This window comes from Diadema setosum, chromosome 12, assembly GCF_964275005.1.
Source record: "Diadema setosum chromosome 12, eeDiaSeto1, whole genome shotgun sequence".
Taxonomy (NCBI): domain Eukaryota; kingdom Metazoa; phylum Echinodermata; class Echinoidea; order Diadematoida; family Diadematidae; genus Diadema; species Diadema setosum.
The window spans coordinates 22,126,812-22,149,420 of NC_092696.1; the positions used below are offsets into that span (position 1 = coordinate 22,126,812).

At 37.0% G+C, this 22,609-nt stretch overlaps 1 protein-coding gene across 1 annotated transcript in view; it reads left to right on the forward strand.

Annotated features, from left to right (window-relative positions):
- The window catches only part of LOC140235803 (protein kinase C and casein kinase substrate in neurons protein 1-like), a 92,245-nt gene extending 76,405 nt beyond the window's left edge, over positions 1 to 15,840 (forward strand). Inside the window, exons 8-9 of the mRNA XM_072315804.1 lie at positions 14,547 to 14,680; positions 15,734 to 15,840. Coding sequence (XP_072171905.1) covers positions 14,547 to 14,680; positions 15,734 to 15,840 — 241 coding nt within the window. The remainder of the gene's footprint in view (positions 1 to 14,546; positions 14,681 to 15,733) is intronic.
- The last annotated feature ends 6,769 nt before the right edge of the window (positions 15,841 to 22,609 follow it).

The window sequence follows — 22,609 nt, forward strand, 5'->3', positions numbered from 1 at the left end:
ATTTCCGGCTCCAGTCGGGTGATAGATGATGTCGTTGATTGATCGCGTGATTGTCAGCCTATCCTACGATGATGATGCAAAAAATCTTGTTCCCTGACAGTGCAGTTTCATATGTGCTTTCCCATAATGGAAAAAAAAATTGAGGGATTATTCGAAAACAGTGAATTTTCAGATAAGAAAGAGGCATGCAACTGGTAATCTGAATGTCTCAGAGATCATTCTTTCACATAGGCACAAGACTATCCTCATTTAGCTTCCAGTTTAAATACTGTATTAAAACAAGGAATGTTTGTGTGCATTTTAATTTCGCGAATTTCGCGAGAGCCAAGATTTGCAAAATTAGAATGCACGAGAAAAATTCTTGTCTACACTATACGTATTGAATGTTAGAGGCAACTCGCAAAACTTTCATGCCGCAAGAATACCGTGTTTTGCAGTACTTATTATTATATATCTTAGGGACTTTGACTTTTTCTGTTGTCTTTCGTGTGTGCACATCATCTCATTTTGATGATTTATTTTGTTGCCTTCGTCCTTCTGAATCCTGTAGTTGTGTCTATCTCTTTCTCACACCAATCCCCATACACATATTCCTGTCATTAATTGCTTGTGTGTTTTGTTTTGTTTTTATATGGTATTGTATTCATATATTGTTGCGTCTTCGTACCTCACTAAACATACGTCTGTGTTTTCTCTTGTTCTTCCCCGTCGTAAACAAAAACGAAACAAAACATAATCAGCCCCGACCTCCTGCCGGCAACTGAAAGCAGCCCAGAGTACGGAAAACAGTGAAATATATGTGGCTCATGTTCTACCAAAGTAGAGTTTGGACCTGATGCTGTGTTTAAAAAGTCAATTATTAGTGCTCATTTTGTGTATGGAATGCTCTATCAGCACAGTTTGATGCCAGAGATGTATGATAAAGATGGAAAGTGAAATACAATTTTGGTAGACTGTGTGTGCAGAATTATTTGTTAAAGTGTAAGCATCTTTGCATTAAAATATCTGTACATTGATTTATATTGCTAAATTTGTTTTTAGAGATGAACTCAAACTCCTTTTTTGTGCTGAAACTCTGCTTATACACAGTATCAGGTCAAGCTCAGTTTTTGGAATTTGAGCCATTGATCATATTTTTTTTTTTAAATTTCATTTAATCCCATAGCAATTATTTCTCCATGCTGAATGACATATACATCTAGCATGCTGAAGCATTTAAGATTTCAGCTGAAGTGTATGCATTATCTATTTTACATGCAGTATGAATGGTATTGACTTTTAATGCTCACCTTACATATTTATCAACTAACCAGCCATTTAGTACTATTCATCGCATTTCTGAATCAACTTCAGTCATACACAAAGAGATTAAAAATAAGGGGGGAAACTGGAATTCTAACCCTTCATTATGGCCAGTTTTCAGTATGTTCAGATTGAACAAGAATTTGTAAGTACTAATTAAAGTTTGTTTCTTGAAGTGGCCCATCAAAGGAAAGCTTGCATATTGACACTTCAAAGATAAACAGTGCCAAAGGAGGTGAATAAATGTGCAGGGTCTTTCAACTTGGTTATGTGTATGATCTTTCTTTCTTTTTTTCTACCTTTTTTTTTTTTTTGCTAATGTGAAGTTGATTTTGTTTTTCACTTCTGATGTTTCTAATAGTACTATTTTATTAGAAAAGAATATGTGACTGAAGCTTTTGTTTAGATTGCATCTCCTTTGGAGAGAAGAAAAATGTGTAATTGTGTTGTCATATCACGTGAACATACACATGTACTTCAAACACACACACACACACACACACACACACAATACAAGAGACTCCAATAGCATGTAGGACCATGCAGCTTATCAAATTGGCAACAGAGTTGGACAGTGCCTTTTGCTTGACTCTGTTTTCATGTCACACACACACACATACAATGTACACATGCACACACATACACACACAGAATTTTAACGACTATGAAATGTCACATTAGAATTTCATGCGTTCCTGGAGGATGGTTTCTGAAAGTAAGAGTATTATACCTGAACGTGCTAGCAATTGTAAAATGCTGGCTTTCGCTTAATACCTCTGTGCGGGTTCTTATCTCATAAAGGGCAGAGGTAATTACAGATTACCGTCTCTATACAAGTTCTCATTTCATAAAGGGTGGAGGGAATTATGGAATGTATCCAAGGATAACATCACTATGGAAACCACTGCTGGTTGCAAAAAAAAAAAAAAAAAATGATGGTCAAAAATTGAATGTATTAAATATGCTGTAGAGATTAAGTCTCTTTAATACTTGTGTTATATCTCTCTATATTTAATATATACTTCCTATATTTTTTTTTTCACTGCAATAACTTTTAGTAGCATATATTGACGGTCCTAATGTAATATGAATAATGATGAAAAATTCATGAGAGATGTAAAGGTCGAGAGTCTGGTCTCGAAATTCTCCATGGTGTATTTAGATCATACTTCACATCCTCAAGTTAAAGCAGCAGTTTCTCGAATAAGAATAATGTTTTTGCTTTATGTCAAGAAGGACAGCTGCATTTGTACTAAACCTTTTGACTCTAACCAGTATGTTACTCATTAACATTTATTGTGACTTGCAATTCTGACTCAATCTCAATCTTTTTTTTCTTTTTTTTTTTTGTAAGATGTTCTTCCCTTTCTCTATCCAGTTATGGTACTGTATTTACATTGTACTGTCTGTCAGTTTATACCTATAGTCTAACCTTTGACCTTGTCGTAATGTGGCTAAATCACAGATTTGTGTTTAATATCATCTGTATCTATCCCCAGTCTCTTGTTTCACTAATGTTAAAATTGGGCACCATGTTAAGAGTTACATCATCTCATCTTCCTCTCTTCATCATCCTCTCATTCCCGTTGCCATGGTAATCATCACTTTTCCTAACCCTCCTTCTTCTCCCCTCCTCCTCCTCCTCCCTCTCCCTCCCCCACATCACCTCCCTTAACCATTGGTTGTGGTTAGTGATGAGGGCATGTCCCAATCTCGCAAGCCCACCCCAGCCCCGCGCAGGAACGGTTCCCTACCATCCCACCTCCACCCCGCCATAGATAGAGGTCAATCGTGGTCCTCTTCATCCCTGAATCGGTGAGTGTGGAGGCGGTTTCCATGGCACCGTGACAGCTCAGTAGGATGACACTAGCGAACATCGCTCCTCAAAATTCCATTCCCCCCTCCCCTTTATATTAGCACGACTTCTCTCTTTTATTATTTTGCTTTTTGATACATTTCTTTTTGAAGTTAATAATTTGCATGACTGTTCAGAAGAAGAAAACTTGATTTCGTGCCTGACTCACCTCAAGTTTGCCACAGGCTGAAAGTCATTCGGCATTTTGCAAGACACCCCAGCAATGGCTACGCTGAAGTTGATTTGCCATGCCCGTTTCAACACCCAGCCCATAGAGTTCAAATTGTGTGAGTGTGTTAGAGAGAGAGAGATACATAGATATAGAAATATAATTGGACTGATAGGTAGAGAAAGAGAAAGCGAGAGAAAAATTATGCACGCTTTTATGTTTCTACCACACCCTTGATTTCATTTTCCATGCATCCTTGCATTGGATCACTCACAGTCTAACTGCATTCAGCAAGATGATAAATGTCTTGGGAGTCTTCGTGTCCTCATGAATGATGACTAACTGCCTCATGGCTTAACTCTCAGAAAATGACTGACCTTGTCTTGAGCCGAGACTAACTGCTGACCCTTTTAACTTGCCATGCGGACTGTTCTATTCATTCCTCAACAGAGTATTAAAAAAGTTATCATCCGTTTATGAAGCACACATCCATTTTGTCTAAAAGGAACAATTTTTTTTCTCACTCCATATTTGCTTTTTGCTTTGCTTCTTATTTAAGAGCTTTTTTTTTTTATTTTGTTCATTGAAAAACAAGATTTTTTTTTGGATAAACTGTTTTTTCAACAACAAAAAATGAACTAACTTGATTTAGCTTATTTTGCTTGATGTGTGCAATATTTCCCATTGCTCAACCAAGAAATGATTTTTGCCTTCACAATGAGTTTGTATCTCCAGTGGCCAGCAGCCCTGTTATTTGCATTTTAGATGTTTAGTCGCATCTGATATAAATTATGTACACGAGAATAGTGCATGGCAGATACAAAATAGCAATGCCAAGATGTAACATTTCTTGGGAAGGGTCTGTTGTGTATCACAGGTGTAGTGTAGACTCTTATGCAATTTAAAATCAGGTCAGCACGTCCTCACGCATGCTCACGTTTGACCAAAGCTCATCTGCTGAAGTCGTTGATGATGGACACATGCCATCAGTGGTCAGTCTGTGGGCAGTGAGTTATGTCAAGCTAAGTCTACTGGAGTCATTGTTTTGTTTTGTTTTCTTTTGTTTTCTTTTGGCGGGAAGAAAGGGGAATTCTTCTCATCGGTCAGGCCTAGACGAAACCCATGCAATATGACAAAATATTGCCTTCCTGTCCCGCCAGATATATTGCATGGCAGCTTGACTTCAGCAATCTGATAGACCAGATTCTGTTTGGGAAGTTTAGTTCTGTGCTAAGTGCCTTCACCCATCTGCCGGTCAACATTGCGATTTGTAGCCCGCCTATTCAAGTCGTGATGAGCAGGCAGCAAGGAAATTGATCAAGGAAGGAATTTCAGTTGTTTTGCAAAGCATCTAGTTTGACTGATTTTACACTTGTAACATTCTTCATCAGGATGTTTTTTTTTTAAAGCTGACAGTCTTTTCCAAGTTTCTTCCTCTCATTCCTCATTTTCAGTTTTCTTTTCCATCTCTTAGTTTTAGATATTATGTAATTATATATCAATCAATGTATATTCATGTTGTATATTTTTGTTTTATACATGTTCATTGTGCATTCCATGGAGCTTTTGGGTTAAGAGAGAAAACTGCTTTATCACGTCGCAACAGCTATGAATATTTCAAATGTATGTTTCTGATCGATGGAATATGTATTGAAGCTGGGTTTGTGTCATATTCATACACCTTTAACATATATGTTCATTTCTGTTCTTCATTTTGTGTGATGGGATATTTTCATAGCTCTGAGCAGTAAATATCATGTACAAGTTATAGCTATCATTGCTTGCAATCAAAAGGGAATGCATTGAAATTAAAAAGAAAAATGCACCATTTCTACACATAATGTATATCTTTTACAAAAAGGTAAAGGGTATGCTTTACATTTTTGTTTTTTCCTTTTAATTTCCTGATCATCTGCTTGGCGTTATATATGTGGGTATATATAATACAGATCAAATCATGCTTTTGATGTCAACTATATGAATAATTGTTTCCACCATAAAGCTCATGTCATTTCATTGGTGTTCACTATCTGATGAATATTCATGTTCATCAAGGAAATATTCACCTGATGAATATTCATGACCATCATTAAAATATTCATCTAATGAATATTCATGACCATCATGAAAATATTCATTTTCACGGGAATGTGCAAAAAGCAGAAGCGAAAAAAAGTTCTTGCATTCAAAATCATCCAAAATGCATGAGGTTTGCATACTGCATCAAACCATATTTCATGATTATTCATTACTTTTGTTCTGCATATGATTTTACCATGTCTTTACCATGATCAGTAACACTTAGTTTCACCTTGAGAATCACCATATTTCTGTTCTGTATTAATTACATGAATGACTACCATGTCGTTGTTTGAACATGTACCTTCAAGTTGCAAAGTTTACAGTGAGATAATTACTATGTTTTGTTTTGCACACAGCACTCTGAAAACATGAATATGCATGAGATGGAAACATTAATTCACTTTGTAAATTATCAGTCAGAACAACAACAAAACAAAGCAAAAAAAAACTACACTGTAACTTGGATTTCGGGTAGCAGTTTAACTCACTTTTAGTAGGTATGACTTGGGCGATTTAATGTGCATACATGTATACAAATAGTATAACATATTGGATCTGACTTTATGTGTAAATGTTTTTTCCCCCCATCCCCAATTTGTTTTTCTCTTTTTGGTGATTGTCACTGTGTAATGGTGGCTGGTCATATTGAATGTTAATGTGTGTTACTCCATTCATGTGTGTTTGTGTGTATGTGTGTGTCTCTGTGTCTGTGGGGATGTGACTTGTATTTTTCTTTTTCTCTGTTTCTAAATTCATGTCTATATGGGTGTGTTTTTCTGTCTGTCCGTCCATATCTGCCGATTTCCTTATTCTTTCTATCTCTTGACTCTTGTTTTACCCCAATATATTTCCATTGTTTCTTCTGGCATTTTTTTTTTCAACACTTTCTTGGTTGTGACACTGTGTGCCTCTTTAATCATGTGTTTGAATCAATTCCTTGACCTCCTTTCTTTTTCTTTCTCTCTCTTGTTTGTTTTGTTGAGGGTTTTTTTTTTTTCTTTTCATTTTCATCATCTCTCCTACCCCATATCCAATCTTCTGACACCTGTCATTGTGTATCTTGTTCACCTCTGTGGTTTCTCTCGCTCTATTTCTCTCTCTCTCTCTCTCTTTCTTTCTTTTTTTGGTGGGGGGCGGGGATGTGTTTAATTGTGTGTTATTGGTATGTCTGTCTGTCTGTTGGTGTGTCTGCGTGTTTGTTGCGTCGCCCTTCCCCTTTAATAGCTCTCAGGCATATCCGGGCTACTATCAGCATTCAGATTACGACTTTGGGTAAGTCACCGGAGATCTTCAGAGGAATTTCACTGTCATTTGTTGAGACGAAAATAATGCGTATATTGAGCAGCAGCCCAATGCGTTGGCGAATAATATGAATGCAGGGATTAGACGAATTACTTTTGGCTATGTGCACATGGGGAATAGGGTTTGGTGTTTCACACAAAGGGAACATAGATTAGTTTCAAACTAGACAGCCCACAGGTGTAGGTGCATTTGGTGTATGCAGCCATTCCAGCAACTTCTGTTTTGTTTTGTTTGGGGTTTGGGGTGTTGTTATTTTTCAGCAGGGACCTCATGTGGTATTAAAATGCAATTTGATATGCGTAAGGGTGTTCATGCACTGCATGAGTCAACGGAGTTGAGGCTTTCTCCGTCTCCATCGGACACATCTCAAAGGGCATCCTTCTTTGCTGATGGCCATGCTAGTCTTTGCACAGGGGTTTTCTGGGAACCGAAGGATGGGATTTTTAGCAAACAAATGGGATCTGCAGTGCTGCAGCCATGTAGTTTAGTCTCTTGTGTACAGTCACTTCCACAGTTTTGTAGTTTTTCTGTCTTTTTTTTTTTTTTTTCTTTTTTTTTTTCATTTCAATCATCCTTTCTGGCCTTTCCTGGAAATTTTAGATATTGTTCCATGGTAAAAACTCAATTTTCAAAACCTCAAAAAAGTTATCTACATGTAATGTAACATCCAACAAACTTTTAAAGCTACCAATCTATCTGTGATGCTAGGAAGAGAGGTACTCGAGATTTCAAGACCAAATATTTTGAATGTAATATGTTCAGGCAAGCTATAAACATGCTTTATTTCTGCCCAATAATAAACCTGAATGATGGTGACTTTTTTTTTTTTTGAATGGAACGAGAGAAATTCCATTTACAACATGTGCAGCAGCTGCTACGCCAGTAAAATGCAAGTCTGTACTATCTTTTTTTTTTTTTTTTTTTTTTAAACTCTACAACCTCATTAGCTTCATGACAGTCATATGTATTAAAATTGTGGATGATTACTAGTGGGGGTAAACACAGAATGTTTCTTATGCAGAGTTTAAAATGCCACGTAGAAACGTACAACGTCCCAGAAGTAGCATTTCTAAAACTGGGGGTAGAGCATTGTGTATATATTTCATTCAGAGAACATTTTGTCATCATTTGTTATATTATGTGGGTGAATAGTCAAAGTATTTATGGAGTATTATGTTTCATCAACTTGAATTTTTCATGGAAGCCATTATAAAAAAAAAAAAAAAAATGTGCAGCTTTACCACCAAAACCAGATTTCATTATATTCAATGCTTTTCTGAGTCAAACTTCCATGCTCGCTGATTATGTTTAAAATATTTGTCATATCTTTTGGCAGTGTTTGCCCTCTGTCTGTGGGAAAGTGGTTCCCCAATAGGAGAACATTCCAGAATGTTCTACCCTTAGGTCAACATACAAATAGTCACATGATTGAATTTATCCAGCCAGTGTGCAGCATTTGACTGAACCGTGTGATATTACAGAATGTTAGTAGCAAGATGTGCAACAAAAAGTGTGCCTTCAGTTTATTAAAAAGAACTTATTCATTTTCTCTTTTTAGGAGGCAAAGTGGGGGGGGGGGAAGGGAATCTATTGCAGGGTAACTTGTGGAACATCCTCTGAAGATCTGGCATTTAATGTTCCCTCTATTTATCCTCTCCCTAAATATGCTTCAACATATGAAAAGTTGTGCCATTTATTGCGACAGAATGTTTTATCTTCTCATTTGCTGATAATGAAAACTAGCAGAGCGATCTCACGTAGTTTCTGTGGCTAACTGGTGTCGTTTGTGTGCAATCTAATGCAGTGATAACCTTTTGCTGTGTGTGAATTAAACCCTAACTTCAACTATCGTGCTAATTCATAATCTTCACTAAACAGTATTTACAGTGTAGTTTGAGCGTTGATGCTGTTATGGTGGTGGAGGCCTGTAGATATTAACATAGCATGTAACATTTTCTATATTAACCCCTGAGAAAAAAGTAGAAATTTTACACAATGGTGTGATGAACTGGACTGTCTCTCTCATTGTGCTTGTGAGTTCTTCAGCCAGCATATACTCCAGCTGTTAAACATTTGAACCATGCATTCTTCAGCAGACAAAACTCAATCCATTAACAATCCGTACTTGTAGTTACGTCAACCCATTTGCAGATGACCTGGTACTAAGCCTTCAATCTGTACAGTGTCTGCTGCGCTTTCTTTTTGAGCTAAATCCAGTGTACCACACTCTGCAATAATTCTTCCGTCTGGTTTGCATTTTCTTTAAAATCTCATTTTGTTTTCCATGGTATTTTAGCTAATACATACATGTACTTTGAGATGAGATTTTTTTTTTTTTCCTTTTAAATGGTAAGGTCACAACAAGGCCTTTTGCAAGTGACTTGGATTAAAAACTGCATATGATTTGGTCAGTGAATTTTTAAATAATGCAGGATGTTGATCTGCTTGACAATGATCTGCTCTAAAAAAAAAAAAAAAAGTGATGGCCTCGGGGGTTGCGGGGATGTACAATTCAGTTCATGAAAGTGCATCTTAACATTGCAGAGAAATAAAGTTCCCTTTATACACCCCTTCGAGATCTATTGAAGTGTAATCAAAGTGTGAAGAGGTCTGTCAATCGGTGTGTGTATCAGATAGGGAGTTATAATGGGATATGAATCTGAGATTTATTTTTTTTTTTTGGTGGTAGTTTTGCAATCATATATCCAGTAATTTTAGTGGAAAAGGTGTGGTGATTTTGAACTGTATTTTTTTTTTTTTTAAAGAAGAAGAAAGAAACACCATAAAGTGTTAAATCAAAGCTTTGGGGTAGTTTTCGAATGGTAACAAAAAGTTACCAGCATCTTTATTTTTTTTAATTTTTTACTTGTTTTGCAAACTTTTTTGCAAACACAGTATACTTACATTGTATAATGCTACAGTACCATCTCCCATGGATGATACCAAAGAGATTATTCTCATGCAGTTCAAAACATGCAAAAATAAGAATAAAAAATAAAAATGCAGAATTAAGTATATAGTTACTAAAATTCAAACAATACATTCATGGTGAGACAGATGTTTTGATAGGCAAAAACTGCAGAATTCTGAACAGGGTTCTGAACGAACAAGTACCATAGAAAAGAATGTCAGCTGTCCGTATCCAGTCAACATAATTCTGAGAGGCTGCAACCCCAAGTATCGTTTAAGCTGGAGATTTTCCCGCGTGGACCCCATAGCTTAATGGAGACTCTGGTTGCGCAAGGATGAGCACGGTATTATGTGCATGCAGTGCACTTCACTTGCACAAAGCACGCCTGCGACCAGGGGGCCGGCATTATAGATGCTCTTTCTTAGCCCTTCTCTTGAACACGTATGACAAAACTAGAGTTGGGCAGGGGAGAAAGCTACATTTTAAGCAGGATAAAGTACATCTCATGTGGGAGACACACAGCTGAACCGGGAGAAGTTAAAATTGAGGTGGGGGAGCGGGAGTTTTTGAGAAAATGGCCTCAAAGTAGGAGTGATAGAGCCTCTGGACTCTACCCTGTAGGTGATATGTGTGCTATACATATTTTTTTTTTTTTTTTTGTACAATTTATGGGGATTCGCAGAGATACGCTGGAGCTGAGTTTGCTATTTTGAACATGTCCCAAATCTCCAGTGTATCTCTGCGAATCCCTATGAAAAGCTAATGAATGCAAAGAACATCAAACATGTTACGAACTGTTCTAATATTAGCCACGGACGTGAACATTACCTTCAAATTTTCAAAGTCGTTGGGCATTTCGCTGTAGTGTGACAAGGTCTTTAGATGATATCAATATTTCCTTTATACATACAATTTATTCTTGTGCAATTTTTTATGCATTCATTCATCAATATGGATTGTTCATTCATTCATCCCATTATACATCTGTTTATCATTTATTCAGTCGCATGAAAGTTTTTGTATTCCACTATACAGTTAAACTCGCCTAAGTCGACGTCGCATATGTCGAATAATCGCGCAAGTCAAAGATTTTAAAAAGTCCCGATTTTTCCCCATTGACTTACGTGTATTAATTCACTCACAAGTCGAATTTTTTAAGTCGAATACTCGCCTAAGTCGATGAAATTCCAAGAACACTTTCACGGAAAAACCATTGAATTCACTGTGCCTAAGTCGAATAAGATTTTATTGTGTAATAAATCACTGTCAAGATCACGAGACGCCAGTTTTTGTTTACATATAGTAAATACAAAAAAAAACTTTGCGTTAATAAACATTAACGTTTCATTAACGAAAGTGGTTTCACCTGAATCGTTATTAACGCAAACTAACGATCGGGAAAATTAACGTTTGTAGTAACGATGAGTAACGATCCCAAGCCCAAATTAACGATGTTTCGTTGACATTAACGATATGTAACGCAAGAACTCACGCGAGATTTTGGTTTCCGTTACCCAAGACCTGGTAGCCCCTGCCGAGTGTAGCGATCTATGCCTTATATACTTAGCGGAGTCTTTTCGTGAATCGAATCACGATTTCGCGAATGGTTAATATGCGACCGGGGTCACCAAAAACGCATGCCGGGCCACCAAAAAAAAACAAAAAAAAGCTGGATGTTTGCCTTCAGTTTTGGAAATGAACAGCGGTAACAATCGGCTTCATAAGATGCTAGAATAAATGTCAGATGTTTGCTCTTATTTTTGGAAGTGAATAACGGTAATATTCAATGTGGATAAAGTGTCTTGCTGAAGGGCAAATATCGGGCACACCGCTCCAGCTCTCGGCTCCAGAGTAGACAACATACATGTACATTATACATGTGTATGCGTGGTGTAACTGTAAGTCGATTTTTTTTGACTTACGCACAAGTCGAAACTCGCCTAAGTCGATGTGTTTTGCTCAGTCCCGAGAAGATCGACTTATGCGAGTTTAACTGTATTCATGAAACAAAGCCCTTTATGTATTTATATATATTTTTTTTTTGCTATTTAGCTGTTGCCACCCTGTTCTCTACTTACCTTATCCCCTCACTTTGGTTGAGTAAGAGGGCCCCATATCACTACTCTTCACTTTGATAATGAATGCATGTCTTTGTCACTTATTGCACTCCACTGCTTGGTCAGTATGACCAACTTGGTCAATATGACCATCAGCGATGCCATCAATAACCATCACTACTAAATTGACTGCACGCCAATGCAGTCCACTACACACCTTGCTGATTTCACAGCGGCTGCAAAAGGACAACATGTCAGGATGGATCAAAGGGTCATAATATGCATGTGTTTTTGAGATCATAAAACTAGTAATGAACCTTTTGATGATCATACGATGATGTTTCATTTTAATAAACTGAATAATGTAGTACACAATGCATTTCTGCAATGACACCAGCCACTCCCACATCAGACTTTCTGTTGACCAAAGTCCATCTCAGACTGATCATGTTTGCATGAGAATGTTTTTCCCACAATGCATTGCCCTTTTTATCCCCCACCCCACCCATACCACTAGAATAAAATATCTATGGCAGTGCACTTGGCTTTTGAACCCACTGAAGTACCGAGTAGATAGTGTGGGATTTGTGTGTCTGACTGTGTAGGTGTTTATGCATGATATGTATAGCGTGCACTGAAATGAAAATGCCTTTATTCACAATGTACTAGCATTGCCTGAATTCACAAAACTAACTAGCAATCTGCTGATATGTTCAATTGTGTAGCGGTAGTGTGCTGTGGTTAATATGGGGACCAAATTAACTTACACTCTGCCTCGTGATATGTATTGATATGTATGTATGTATGTATGTATGTATGTATGTATGTATGTATTGATATAAGAAGCCTTATGTAATGTTTTTCATGTTTTGTTTTGTTTGTTTGTTTTTTGTCTCTGTGTATTTCTTTGTAAGAGTGTTGATTATAACTGTAGCTTTAGCAGTGTATGCTGTACTAGTAATCATGACTGACTAACAGCTACAAAGCTATAACTGGATGCATGAGCAATATTGTGTCATATTTGCATATACACTTGTACAATATCATATCATGAGCACGCAAGGTTTGACACAGCATTGCAGCCATTTGTACAGCAAGTGCTATTGATTTGTTATGGTAGTACAGTAACCTTGTGGTGATTCCCCTCTAACTAAACTCCTGCACCTCAAAAAAAAAAAAAAAAAAAAAAAAGATTATTTGCACTCTGCAGAAAAGTGTGCAAGGCTTGGACTAATCCACTAAACAAGCACCTACACTGCATGCACATTAAAGGTCTCAGAGCTGCAAAAAAAAAGATATCGTATCTTGCTCAACGATGTATGTCACTCTGGCCAGAGGTTTTAGCCATGTTTGCTGCCATCTGGTGATGAAAATTTGCCAGTGAGATAGAATATGAAAATTCTATACAAGCACATGCGTATCATTGTAGACGTTTACAGTTGACTGTTTTCCTGCATATCAACTCTAAAGTTACTTGTTTTCTCAGTGAATTTTTCTGTAACAGATGTATTAATAGGCAAAGAAAAAAGAAAAGCTGTATTATCAACTGATTTGCTATTTGTATAAAAAAAAAGAAACTATCTGCAAGAAAGGTGCTGTCATGATTTTAAATCAGTTCAACTATGAATGGACAAATTTACTGCAGAAAGTATTTCAGTTCATTGCCTGTATTGTGGGAAAGAGGCAACTGAACTTTAAGGTGCAGTGGCACATCAATTTATGTAAATCAGGACAGTCCTGGTAAGAAATACAATGCATGGATAGCTGGTTCTGAGAGAGTTCATGAAACATATGGTACTCTAATCTTTAATAGTCAAATCATCTTGATCTTTGTAAATGAATGACATAAAGCTCATACAGCACATACTGCAAGAATAGAGTAGTCAGAATTATGATTTTGTAGTGATATAGTAAGGGTACGCTTTCTTTTGTAGTGATATAGTAAGGGTACGCTTTCTTTTGTAGTGATGTAGTGAGGGTACGCTTTCAAAAAAAAAAATAAAAGATCTGCTGTTAGGATGATGCTTAATGTGGCTGACACCCATCCAAGTTTGAATGTGGTAAAAGTATGCCACCTCATCAATTTCATCACAAGCTTCTAAAATTACCCCTAATTGATGCAATGTTGTGATCGAATTGCTACACCAACTTCTCAATATTTTATTACCTCTTGAAATCTGATGCCTCGTTTGAAATACTCAGACCCAGGCCATGAGCATTTTTTATGCAGCAAATGACTCATGTATATGTCATCTTTAAAAACAAATTACAATGAAAACAAAACTTGAAAAAAAAATTCCCCCAAACCCTGATCTGAGTTTTAAATAAAATAACTGATTGGCTGGGGCATGAAGTTGCATCAATCAGGCAATGAATAAACGCAGCTCTCAACAAGAGAGGGCAATGTTATGACTATTAATGAAAAGAATTATAATGACTCTTTTCAAACAGAAGAAATGGTACACCAACATACATCTTTTCTTGACCATGGGTGTATGTGACTCATCCATATCGTCTAGTTTGGTTTTTCCTGTGTTAAAATGGGATAAGCCCTTTGATAAGAATCTGAATGGCAATTTCAAAAGGCTTGCATGTATTTAATACAAATTTGAAGACTCAATGCCATCCATCGCAGTGCATTATTTTTGAGTGTTTAAATGGACGAATGTGAATGCCCGTTTCTGGATGAGATGATTAGCTGCTAGATCATCCTTTAGCAAGTTATCAAGGTGAGCATGTTGGGGTTAGTGAGTGAGGTTTAGAGGTTTAGAGATGACATCTTATTTTTTATATTTTTTTAGTGAGTAAAGCCCGTTAGTTTTGCAATGGCATTCGAAACAAACAATGAACCCGCTCTGTCCCATCCAGAGGCAACCAGGACTCGGTGGTCACTCCGTTTGACGACGATGACGACATGGACGACATGGGGAAGGAAGGCGTACAAGTGAGGGCGCTATACGACTACGAACGCGTGGAGGAGGACGAGCTGACCTTCAAACAAGGTAACATGGAGCGGGGCTTTAAACACGAAAGTTTTATTTTTAGTCGACTGAAGAGAGGGGGGAAATGAGCAAACTTTACAGCCTTGTTTTGACAATGAAATTTATCAATTTAGGAAGAATATCTAATTACTAATGAAGTTATCATTTCAGGTTTTTTTTTTTCAATTTTAAGTTTTTGGTTCAATTCTAAAGGAAAGGATTCTATTATTTTAGAGTCACCCGCTTTTGTAAATGATTAGAATTGTTTTCTTACCCATCTAACTATGAAGGTCTTAGAATGTCAAACCTGTAAGAATGGTACTTCTTTATTTTAAAAAAGGGAGGGGGGGACTTTGAAGTTTCCATTGAGTTGAAGCTGACTGACTTCCTCTGTATTCTACGTGAAACAAAAGAATGAAATATTGGGAAGGGGGAGGAATAAAGGCATTGAAGACACTATAACAAATGCTATGACCAAAGTATCAGATTATCTGTGAATATTGGCTCACTCATTATGCGCAATAAGTAATCAAAGCATCAATGCCACTTAACCTGCATAGAGAAGGTGCCATATGGAATTATTGTATTATATTATAGACAAAAATTGTTCACTTTTGAATGGATTACTTTCACTACTGTGTTTCAATATCTATTGTTGTTGTTTTTTGTGTACATGCTTTGAATCCATAGATTAGTTTGGGGTAATTCCCAATGCCACTGAGCCTTTGTCGAGATGGCAGTAAATGGAATGAACCAGAACTCTGAAATTTGTTCACTTTTAAGGGATTGTCTGATGTTTCGTCTAATTTTTGCTAATGCTTTTCAATACATTGTTTTTCTACAATCACTGAATCTGCATCATAGTTTGGGAAAACTCCCATCGATGAACAAGATGACAAATTTGATTTGTGTGTGGGTAAAGAGGGTATAGGTGTGTGTATTGAAGACTGAAGATACCATCATAAATGTGCATGGTATTATGTTGTGTATACATTGTTACTAATACTGTCTGTACTTCCATATTCTGAGTGTATTGATACCAATGTGATACTTGATGCCTGCCCCGTTGCCTAGGTGACATCTTCTTGAAACTGGAAGACGAGGACGAACAAGGATGGTGCAGGGGGCGCGTCGGGGATACGGAGGGGCTCTACCCCGCCAACTACGTGGAGGAGATATGATGTGTTCCTGTTGCCGGGCGGGGCCGGGCGGGGCTAGGAGGACCATCATCATCGCGACACAAGGAGTGCTAAGCTTTACATCCATCCTCCGGCATCATTGGAGGTCCACTCACACCCTCTTCCTTCTCCATCATGTTAGCGTGTAGCTGATGATGGCTCTTCGTCCTGACTCACATGGCAACATTTTCTTACTCGGTCCCAAGGACCTGAAAAGTAAAAAGAGAAAACTATTAATCATGAGGAAGCTATCCTGATGTTTTGATTGGAGTCAGTGAAATTGTGCTTAGTCTTCTTTGTTTTTTTGTACGAGGATAATAATACAGAAAAATAACAACATAGGCAAAATCAGAGGATAAAGCTGTCATCATAATGAGTCATGGAGCTGTATGAAATTATAGGATATTTATTCATTAGGGAAGTATTTGTTGATGTTTGATTGATGAAAGCGTGTGTGCTGTGTGTCCGATGGCTTGCGGCAACTGTACGATCTCACTGAATAGCGGTGTCACCGTTTGCTGTTGTTATGAAATTCACCTGTACATAACGATGGACAATGTATCATACTGTTTTGGGGGAAGTTTTCCTTTTTTTTTTATATATATCAGTGGGAAGTAGCAGCAGATAGACCAACCCATAAAAAGAGAAGAGCACAATACCTTGTGTTACATCATGTGAGTAAGTAAAGCCATCCTGTGGTCACTAGGGGACAAGATGTCATGTGATTCATCATATGAGTGGTCACATGACCTGTTATGGATATTGCACAGTTTAATGCTGTTTCTGCTTGTATCTAGCATTTGCCACACTTCACACTTTATGGGTGGGCTGATGCAAAAGGTTAGATTCAATGTAGAGATCAAAAAGAAATGTGAAGACAAAGATACTGTTAAATGATAGTACACACAACATTTTTTTGTGTCTAAGTTTTGTAAAGGTTTTGTGAAATGAAAGAGTAAATCTTTTATAGATGACATCATTTACGAGGATTATATTACATATGAACAGCATGTCATTTAGATTATGGCATTACTTTTCTGTTCTTTTTTTTTCTTTTTTTTTTTCTTTTTTTTGGGGGGGGGGCGTAATTAAATTGGTCATTTAACCAGGATGGCATGTGGGTTGTGTTCTGTTTTGCATCAGTACATTAACTATGCTGCTGCCAAAAAAATTTTATTTGCTTTTTTTGGGGGGAGGGGGTCAGGGGAATTGCTGAAATTTGATAGTACTTTTTAAGTTGTGTGGTTGTGTGAAGCTGAAAGCCAACTATTTTCCTCCATGTTCTGTGCTCAAATAATCCCTCCCCCTTTTGATACATACAGCTTTCGAAACGCAAATGTAGGAAATTACCACATTTCAGTTGACTCTGCCCGCACCACTTTCGTGGTGTTGCAGGTATAAAACACAGCATGAGAATGAAAGACGAGGTTTTAAGTTTGTTTAGTTGTTTCTTTTAAATCTCTCTCTCTCTCTCTCTGTAGGACAAGTATATTTGATCATTTGTATTGAAATACCAGTTTATATCCGCCCTCTGTTTAAGATATATCTTTCTTTCATTTTGTAAACTTTTTTTTTGTTAAACCCCAAGTGGCAACTGTAAAGTACTGATACATTGTAAATAGCATGCTAAGGTCAGTTTCCATGGTTACTCAATGGAGCCGCCCAGTGCTCTTATCGAGTCTGGGTCCTTTGATTGGGTTTGCCGTTTCTGGCAGAAAATTTCAGATTTTAGAAATACAGACACGTATGTCTCTGAACACTGAAGTTTGGTATCTGCATCCATTTTTTATCATCATGTTTGTAGCTTTTTCCCCCCTGTCTCTTTCTTGTGATAAAGTTTAGTCTTTTACAAGGTACACGTGTGTATGTTGACATTTTAGAGTACTTTTGATATTGTACGGAAGATTCCTTAATGTGGAAAGGACAATTATCTTTCTCGTATGGGCTTGTATTAGATATTTTGGATATCAGTTATGATGGGATACACCTAGCGTTGTATTTTGAAATTTATATATGCGTAAAGATTTATGTACGAATCAGAATTGTTTATATCTTTTTGATTTCGATGTATACAGATATTAAAAGTACTTTTGTTTATGAGTAAAGATTTTTGTTACTTCTACATGTATTCTTTATCTAATTTGGTTCTATTTGTCAAGAGGAAGTTGTAATTTTGTCTCCAGACATTTTTTCTTATCGTAAAGCAAGAAAAGTAGCCACCCTCATTTGAATGCCCTCAAAATAACTCTTGAAAATCAGAATATCTGATTCCTAAAGTTTGATTAGGTTGTCTTTATGACAATGGGAAATTACAAAAAGAAGACATTATTATTTGTCATGATTTTTTCCATTTCTGTTTTCACCAAAAAAAAAATTCTTAAGTGCATACAGGTGTCTTCCAGTCAATGCAAAATGAAATTTGATATCCGTGGATACAAGTTCACTTCAACAGTAGATTCAATTTTTTAATCCTCTCCATTATAAAAGTGATTTTTTTTTTTCTCGTATCACATTTTAAAGTTGTTATAAGAAAATAGCATGGGGCACTTTTTAGATTTAGGTCACTTCATCTGAAAGTTCAATGTTACGCAAGTCCAAGTAAAGTGTGTTGTAGGCATGTACACACAGCTATCTTTGTCAGAGAGATCGTGGGAAGAACGCAAGTTTAATGAAATCATTTTGCGGAGTGAGTTTGCTGTATTCAGTGTAAAATTTGAATTGTGTAAATCAGAACGTTTTCTACTATTAATGCAGAATGCATGAGACACATCCAAGTGTTATAGACCTTTTTCTGCTTTCTGTGTTTATGTGATACTTAAATGAATTTATACACTTAAGTAGATAGAATGACATTTTGTAAAGACAGGAGCACACTTGTGGGATATCATTTAAAAAAAGAAGACACGAGATTAAGAAGAATTTAATTTGCATGGTTGAGAAGACTTATGCACAAACCACAAACTATTAAATGCTGAAAACAGGAAGTAACAGTAAATCAGAAAGGTGTTCACTATCTGTTTCATAACCTTGCACCAAAACAGCCTTGCTTGACTGCTGGTAACCTGATAATGACCAACCTAAGGGTAGGAAGCAAACATCTAAAGCAATAAATCTCTCCGTACTGAATTAGAAGCGTTGGTCAGCATTTAGAGGCACGTGTAACTGCTTGCTATTGTTGAACACAGTGTAAGTTTTGTATATATTGCATAGCGACCATTTTGATGTACTAATTGGTAGACAAAAAGTAAGTGAAGTCCAAATACATTTGATTGTCTTTTTCATATTTTAATTTATGTCAGCCTCTTGTATGAATGAACCCTTTGCCATCGTTACATCATTCAGAAGTTGGTAATATATCGTGTTAGTTGCAGCTAGCATAGATTCTTTTCTGTTCATATAACATGATGATATACGTATATGCATCATCAAAGGATGCGTTAGAGCACTCTCCTAAAGTGAACTGTACTGTACTGTACCCGCGCCAGAGGAGCACTCAAACGCTCCTGAAGTGTACCGTACCGTACTGTAACGAGCCAAAAGTGGACCAATTCCCGATGTGCTCCAAAAGCGCACCAAATTCATACCAAAAGTTTGTTGTAAAGCATGCTCGTATCATGCACGTATGTCACAATGCAAAGACGTCATTCTCTTTGTCCGGGACAGCTGTAAGTAGTTCAAGCGCCAGGTGAATGACATTCTTGCTACGAAAATGTGTGACCTTTTCTAATAATAACTCATGAGGTAAGCTTTCTCAACAGAGCGCTCGAACGCTCCAAATCTGGCACGGTTCAGTACGGTACGCTTTGGTTCAGTTCGCTTTGGTTTGCTTTAGAGCACTCAAATACACCCAAAGAACCTCTAAGATTTACTTGAGGTCTGTAAACCTGAAATTTATCTAAAATGACAAGTGTGACTGACATTTCTATGTCAATACTTCTGTATGGCCTGTTGTGTACAGCTGTCCACTATTACACCATATGTATTTACATGTGTGAATGACCCTGTACACTGGACACGAAGGGAGTAGTGTGATATTGTTTAAATGTGTCACAGGTGATGTACAATGAAATTGTGCGGATAAAAAGCCAGGATACTATACTTTCATGGAGCAGACAGTATCATAGCTATCTCACAGCAGGAAAAGATGTGGAAAATGGATGGATTAACGTCGTGGTATAAAAAGGGTTAGGGAGTCAATATATGCCAATTATGCGATGTCATTTTTGTGGAAGATCTGGTGAAGAAAGGCTCTTGTACTGGCATAGCACAGTCTTGTTACACAGAGATTAAATGGGACTCTACACGTTTCAATTCATCTTGGCACCCAAGAGTAGCAAAGGTACACACCTTTGCTTCAGCAATTTTATTCTGTGCAAGTGGGGCTGGGTGCGAACAAAATTAATTGAAATCTTTCAACAGTAATTATGGTGTGCTCAGTTTTTTTTCTCTTCTTTTTATATCAACAAGAGCTTTCAGCAACAAAATGACATGGCGATGCAAGGAAGAAAAAAAGAGAATAAAATATTTGGATGTGAATTAATATGACAAAACTATATCTCACCATTTTGAAGAGAATTATTGATATGGTGTCCAGCCCCTACTGAAATTCCTTACAAATTGTTGGGTGTACTTAACATGGAACTTTTCATAGTAGACATTCAAATGGTGGCAAAAATGTCAGCTCAACAGGCCAGAGAGATATTAAATTCCTCTTGCAATGTGCAGTTTGTATTTTTTATTCATTTCATTCCATTTTTTTTTTCTTTACATAACAATATTTCTTTGTGACGTAGTGTGTATGTCATCTCCACGGGAACACGTTTTCCCGTTTATCCGTAGATCCTGTTGGGCTTGGTATATTGTACGACCTTATACCATTTATACATAATGAATATAAAAATATTATATATATTTAGTCACAAAAAATATCAGTCTGTACATGTGTTTTGGGTGTTCATTGTGAGCGTTCAGTGTGTGTGTGTGTGTTTGGTAAAGAATGTGTTTACAACTGATAGACAAATTGCCATACATCAGCATAAATACACGTTCATGTAGGGCAATTTGTCAATCAGTTGCAATAAAAACAAGTCGGTGCAAGAATTCCATCAATTTGAAGAATGAGTTTGTTGGCACAACCACAAATTTCGTGTTAGAATACAGCTGTATTTCCTTTATGTTCAGTTTTTACCACGTATGTGTCATATACAGATGTGAGGCAGTTTTGCAGGTGGTCATGTTTCATGATAAGAACCACACTGCTGTAATAAAAAGTGAGTTTTATTCTGTTTTTAAGAAGCAAAGTTAACCATGACACCCACTTGGAAACAATATAACATTGTGTTTGAGAATCAATGTTTTGGCAATTTGTAAATTTTGCATGCAAGTGTACCAAACAACTTTGAAAAATGTGTGCACACACACACACATACACACACACACACAATAAAACCATCGCAAAATATGATGCTTATCAGCCAGTTCATAATTAGCTCTTGTGCACATTTCTGACTGTTTTGCACTGAAAGCATCAACAAGCTTTTTTCTATTGTCAAAAACTAGGCTTTTCAATTAGCACTTTGTTGCAGCTGTCAGGTGGATGTGCTGACAAGCATTACTTTATATGGATTACATGAATAATCATTATATCCCAGGTGCCTTGTCTGAGTGAATTTAAAAACTAAAATGTCAATTAGTGCAAATCACCTATTACTGCCCATGCACAAAGTAGAACTATGAACTGGCGGACACAGTAATGGCACAAGCATGAGACGAAGGGAGCCCTCTCTTGACGACAGTCACAGACAGACACGAACACACGAGAAAGTAGGGGAGATTATTTTTATTTGAATGAAGTAAAAACAGGGTCAATTGTTGTTCATGCTTTACACGTTATATAACTTTTCCCAGACGCAACTTTGGTTATATTTTCCCCCACTAACACATTTTCAAGTCTTCCCATCCCGCAGACTGGAGAGTTGTAAATACTTTCAGAGTAAAAAATCTGCCCAATGTATTTTTTCATTCTCTGTACTGATCTAAATATTCTTCCACGTCTAATACAACTTTACCCATGGCTGAAATTGCCAGTAGTATGTTGGAACAGGGTGAGGGTGGGGGAAAAGGGAAGGTGGCAGCTAATTTATTCTGAGTCATTCATTTTCCCCTGCAGGACTAGAATATCCTTTGGTGAATAGCATTTCCCAAACATGCATGAGGTATACCGGTCGGTAATGTAATAAGTAATTTCCGACAATACAAATTTTCCTATTCATCTGAATGGGCCTTTCACTGGCCATGCAGCATACATTGTACACTCGAGGGCAATATAATTTGTATGTTTGTTTGCTTTTTGACTTCAACTCTCCAATCTGTGGGATTACATCCACACATTAAATATGAGTAGCAAATCCAACAAACTGAAGGGATTGTGGCTTGTGCAGTATATCGTTGTCAAGGAATAAGAACAAACAATACATCAATATCTTCCCTTTCTTTTTGTGTTTCCTCTTCCCAATTGTTTTAAAATTTAGTGTATATCCTTCATTCCTGAATGGAATAATTACAAAAATGAGCCGACATTTAACACCAGCCAGGCTATGAATGCTATGTATGATTCTCTTGGAAAGAAACAGAAAAAACAAAACAAAAACATAAACACACACACAAATACCTTGTGGCATTTCCACAATCCTCTATTGAACAGCACAAGCCACCATCCTTTTAGATTGGAGGATTTCTTCAACCGACCTCTGCATTCAGAATGCACGTCTTT